The sequence below is a fragment of the Austrofundulus limnaeus genome, unplaced genomic scaffold (genome assembly GCF_001266775.1).
Source record: "Austrofundulus limnaeus strain Quisiro unplaced genomic scaffold, Austrofundulus_limnaeus-1.0 Scaffold311, whole genome shotgun sequence".
Classification (NCBI taxonomy): domain Eukaryota; kingdom Metazoa; phylum Chordata; class Actinopteri; order Cyprinodontiformes; family Rivulidae; genus Austrofundulus; species Austrofundulus limnaeus.
In genome coordinates this window covers 46,195-52,227 of record NW_013952713.1, presented here as the reverse complement: position 1 = coordinate 52,227, position 6,033 = coordinate 46,195, and the positions used below count along the sequence as shown (strand labels likewise).

The following is a 6,033-nucleotide window of genomic DNA, read 5'->3' as shown; positions in this document are numbered from 1 at the left end:
AAACTCAATTCACACCTTGGTCCTAAATCGAACCCCCAACCCACCAATGGCATTTAAACCAAATGGGGACTTATCTTTTGTCCTAAACCCCACACTCAAAAATGGAGTTCCACCATATTAGGACAGGTCTTTGGTCCCCATTAGGACTACTGGTCTTGACAAGGTAGGTGTATACTGGAAAAGGTCCTAAATATGTAACAAAAACAAGTATAAACACACACACAAACTTGTTTTTATATCCTTGTGGGGCCCGTCCATTGACTTCCATTCATTTTTTGGTAATTTTATATCCTAACCCTGACCACCAAGTGTCGACCGTCCAGAAAACCTTTCAATTGAACTTTTCTGAGATTCCTGAAGTTGGATCTGTCAAAATTCACTCTGTTTTCCCTTTTACAGTAGTAACACTCTCAATAGAATCCACACTGATTGTCCGATCATTTGAGAGAGCAGCTGATAACGACGTCACGAGTGGAGTTTGCCATTTATGGACAATCTGTACAAATTGATATGGACAAACTCTATGGTAAAATGAAGAGTTAGAACAATGTGACAGAGGGGAAACAAAAAAAGATTAATACAATTTACAAACATGCTAACCACAAATTACATAGCCACAGAATTAGCATAGATGACAAAAAAACTGACAAATCATTCCATAAAAATAGTCTGACAAGTTAACAGACAGACCAAACTGTGTAACTAAGTACATAGTAAAGAAAACATGCAAAAGATAATGTACCTTACTAAAAAACGTAAACATAAGGGCTAACACATCATACAGGTCTAATGGTTTTTCCCCTGCAGTTGCTCTGAAATGTGTTGATTTTAATTATGAAGGGTGTGGTACGGTAGATCTCTCGTGGTCAGACTAAATCAGACTACAAAAATATTGCCCTTTTGCCTTACGTCATGGCACATGTTTCAACACAGCAAAACTTTTTACTGGAAAAGTCATTAAAGGTTGACGGAAGACTTACAGAGGAAAGTGGGCACTTTCCACTGATGGAGGCCATATGYGTCATAGAGGTGGAATCTAACTGTGAGCTGTTCTCAGGTACAAACCTGGCCAACATTTGAAGATAAATTATAGCATCTTTGGGCATACTTGTAACTTATTGTCTCTGTCTCTTTTTGATGATATAAGAGATAACATATGACTGTGTGTTCCCAATATTATTAATATGTTTAGGTGGGCACATATCAGTGCTAGTATTTACACTTTCTTACCTGAGTGTGGCTAATACATTTTTGTTTATTCTCTTAAACACATTGATTTCAAAACATTGTCTTGATATTATAATCTAAAATATATGTGTATTTATCTGTGTGATTGTGAAGCAGTGAGAAAGGGTGTTTGAAAGTAGAATAAGGACCAAAACCTTCCCACAAAATGTCTGGAAGGGTCCTCTCCCTCCTTGGATTTCTGGACCTCCTCTCTGACTACGTAAGCTACTGAGAATGTTGAGTTGGAAGGACACAGAGGGAACTGCTTGCAAATGTAATGTAAAAAAAATACATTTCATATGCATAGTTGTGAAACATTTTCCACTTATGTTGCAGCAGACACAACTGAAAGTTAAAGGAGTTACTGTTTATATAAAACTGAGAAAAAACAAGTTATTTGACAACTGTTTTCCTCTGGCTTTGCATTTGTCTTCAAAAACGTAAATTAAAGGCAAACTGAAATTATGAACCTAACTGAAGTTGTAGGCCCATTTAAGTAAGAGAAAAATATAATAAATATATGTTATAAAAAACATTTTAAACTCATCAAAAATAAACCTAATTAAATTTTAATCCTATTTTCTAAAATGACTGACAAGACACATACGTTTTATGGAGAATCCTCGGCTCCTATTAAAAAAAAACAGCATTCCAACATTCCACAGTGTGCMATATTTAGAACGATGCTGCTCCCTTCTCAAGTCTTAATATTCCAGTGCAAGTGATTGGAGAAAGTGTAATGAAAAGCAAAACAGTCAGCTACAYAGCTTACTTGACAAAAATGTAGGACAGGAAAGTTTATTGTGAGAATCTGGGTTTAGAGCTTCTCTGCCCCTGAAGAGATTTCTTTGTAACCAAACACTCTGTCCCAGAAACCCATATCTTTGCCACCATACTTTAGCTGCTGTATGATCTGCTCTGACAGACTGACAGGAGAAATGGATTGATTTATGATTCTGATCACACAGCCAATGGAATGACTGTCTTGGCGTTCTGCCTCTTGGGAACTGCTGTGTGCATGTAGACTGATGTCAGACAGCAACAACMCTGCCAGTCTCTTATCGGCCAGTCAACATTCCTCCGAGATGAGAACAGTAAAGGGGAGCCTGGATCAGACAGTGGACTTGCTGGAAATCAGATAAAAACAAAGCTATATTGAATGTAATGTCAGAAAACTATCCTATCCTCTGTGGCCAGAAAACTGAGCGATATACAGTATGTACCGGTACTTGGTCGGTCAGTAAGGGCAGACAGAGCCGTGCGATTTTACCACTTTGTATCCTGCACCAAACAACAGAGTCATTATAGACTTTCAGTTGGATATATAATCATGCAGCCATTAACGCTGACTTTGTACCTCTGTAAACCTTTAAAAGTCAACTTAATATGTTGTAACAATATTTTAGGATCAAAAATACACAATCCTGAAGCTGARTTTAGGTTATCGCATTTTTACTCCAGTGGATGCAGAGTAACAAAGCACTTTGATTTCATATTGCCCTATTTCTAGCTGCTGTTCTTTCTATAGTAAAGGCAACTGAAGCCTAATGTTACTAATTATCGCTCACTGCTGAAAGCAAAAAGGAACGATTATTCACATTCAGATGTGGAGAAGTGTGTCGAGAGCTAAATTACCTAGTGGCATAAAGAGGTCTGAATGTATAGACATCATCAGCAAGCACTGCTACGTTTTGCAATTAGATATTATACACACAAAAAGTAAGCTCAAATGCATTCAAATGAGAGAGTTATGCAACTTCTCTCAAACAGCATATTTGAATAAATTAAAATTAGCATTTATTGAAGGAATGCATATCGCTCCCATCTTGCATGTTGGTGTTTTAAACAAGGACCTATGATATATTAGCACTTGGAAGATGTGTTGAGGACAAATCTTAGCTAATATCTCAAATTACCTCAAATTGTAACTGAGTATCTATAATTAAATGAGTTATCTTTTCTAAATTTGATTTGGTGATTCATGAAATATTTTGCAAACAGACAAGCAGGTTGAGTGCAACACATAAAGTCAAACTTTTAAACAAAGATACTGAGCCATCCATTAGAGGTCAGATAACTGATTTCTGAAAGTTTCATTCAAACCGATTCCTTAGTTGATGAAATAATTTGCTAAAAAATAGATAAAACACACATACACAAACTGACAATTAAAGGATCACCCTCTTTTTATGTTAGCGAGTGCAAAAAACATTACTAGCTTGCACATTGCTGATACTGCAGCCGATATGTAGCCAGCTGGGTAAAGTCTGTCCTAAATCTGAAATGTTTTAAGGACTTACTGATGACAGCTGTGCCATTCCCAGGTATGACGCGGCCTGTTAGGCATGAAGTCGGCTGTGCCCTTATTCTTCACCCTCTGTGGAAATCGCAGCAGGACCCTTACATCATAGTCAGAGGTCTCAGGGCTGTAGGCAGAGCTGAATGATGGACACATGCGTGAAAAGAAAAAAAAAGAAAAGAAAAAGAAAAAAATGAACAATCTCAAATGACCGCTTAAAGAATGCGGTACGTCTGTTTCTCATAAGCAAGACAAAGAGTTAAAAAAGGAGCAGAACTGGAAGGCTATGAGGCAGGAGCATATCTACTAAATAATTCATTCCACAGACTATAGCCATCTCCAAACACACTGTTTCAACATAGAGAGAGAAAACAGAATGAGGTACACATTCTGTTGTATAATTCACCTTTTTGAGAGGAAAAGGAGGCATAACCTCAAGTTCACAACCACTGAAGATGTAAGCCATTCATCTTGTGACTTTTGTTGACATTGGAGTGTATGGCAAAATTACAACAGCCCATCTGCGGGTGATTGCAGCAAACTCAGGCAGGATATAAAAGGGCTTTGAGGGATGGGTATGCTTCTGATGGGAAGAGGGCAAATAGAGCACCCACAGGGACAACGCATTTCCATCATTTCAGTGGTGTCCTTAGTGCAGAGGCAGTCAAAGTACCCAGGCCTGAGGCTCAGGGGAGGGTTTCCTCCAACACAGAGAAATGAAAGAAAGGACAGCCTTCATCCCTGAAAGTGACCAGGATTTAGTTCACTAAAGTTGTATGGTTAGGCAACTTTTCTGAATATTTCTTTTAGATGTTGTTGAACACAGGGGGGATTTTAGGACAACAATGTTGAAAAGTTCATTCATGTTTAAATGCTGCTCAAATGTGTATAAACTTAATCACATTTTAGTTCTGTGCAAAAGGATCCTTATTTATGATCTAAATTCCAAAAGGTACAACACTGACATCCTTCATAAATAGATCAATATGCATATTATTCTATTCCATTCCTTAAAATTTAAGACTCAAAAACTCAATATTGTTTGAGGTTAACACCAGCAAATTATTTAATTTGGCAACCCAAACCATATACAATATGGCAAGGTTGTTATCAATAAGTAAAAACAAGTTTATTATGTTATAACCATTGTAAAAGTGTATATGTTATTAACAAGTAGTCAAGGACAATCAGAGTTAGGTTTACCTTGACAGACATTTTTCCTCTGCAGCACAGCGAAGAGAGTACATGTGGGCTCTCTGGATATATGTGGAAGCTTGGACATAGTTAGGATCAGGAACCAGATCTGGCAAACCTGGAAATAAATTTAAATTAATAATAATAATAATAAACTTTGGAAAGCACATTCATCCTAATGTATTGCTCACCCAGTATTTTATTTCTCAATTCCCAGATCTGCTTTAGGAAAAAAAGGGGAAAAAACATCCCGAAAAATACCTTAAATATACATGTACTTTATCACTGAAAGTCTTCCAAAGTCAACAGCATCGGTTTGGGTGTTCACGTATTTGTCATCATTATTTGTGATCTGTGAAATTTGTTGCTGATGATGGAGAATGTGAAGGGCAACAGATCAGCAACGAGGCCCACAGTTCAGGTCTGGTACACACTGTTGGACACTGATTACTTTGCATTTCAGGGTTTTATCATCACTTTTTAATAAGACATGTTGGGTTCCTAAAAATTAAGTGGATAAAAAAAGAGAACAAGGCTGTAATTTCCATTTTTTGCTTGGGGAAAAAAAATCCCACGAACAAAATGGAACCACTGTGGTAATAAAAAGATTTTTTGTACAATGTGACATTGCATTGTAGAAATCCTAACTTGTCATCATTATGTCATTTCTTACATAATAAAAAGACAACGCATATGTGATAAGCTTCTTTTGTACACAAAAAAACTATATAACACAAGGGCCTCTTGTCACGTAGCTTCAGTTTTAACATTTTAATTTCAGCAAACAAATGATAGAGTACACACTATTTTTAAAGGTCTTATCGGAGTGAATGTCTGCATTTCTTTAATATTTCCATAAAAGGCTAAACCAATAAGGGTCTCTGATATGGCTTATCACAACAGTGGCCAGACACAGTCTAATGTGAATTTGTTCAAACCAACTGACCTATAAATCTAGAAATTTTAAAGTAAAAAACAAGATTTTCCCCACATTTGTTTTATTCTTGTAATAACGTATTGAAAATACTTTTATTATTCAGTGAAGTCATTTTCTTAAATTCTTCTTGAAAAAAAAAAAACAGAGCGAAAACATCCTCCTACATCTGTCTGACATTTACCACCCAGGTGAGTCTTCCCCCCACAGCTGCTAGTTTAAATATGGGCTTTCTCTCTGTGGGCACTGTGCAAACATCCAATCTCACATGTCTATCTGAGGCAGATGTACGGGACAGGGGGAAGCGTCTTGGAGCAGACCATGTAAACACTGTAAACCAGTGTGAAACACAGAGGTTTCCAAGCATCACTCTCAATCC

The 6,033-nt window shown here is 37.0% G+C and overlaps 1 protein-coding gene across 1 annotated transcript in view; it reads right to left on the bottom strand.

The window, feature by feature from the left end:
• Positions 1-4,838, bottom strand: part of loxl1 (lysyl oxidase-like 1) — a gene marked incomplete at its 5' end in the record, with an annotated part of 9,779 nt that extends 4,941 nt beyond the window's left edge. Inside the window, 2 exon segments of the mRNA XM_014021959.1 lie at positions 3,528-3,665; positions 4,730-4,838. Of these exon segments, the coding sequence (XP_013877413.1) occupies positions 3,528-3,665; positions 4,730-4,838 (247 nt within the window).
• Between the last annotated feature and the right edge of the window lie 1,195 nt (positions 4,839-6,033).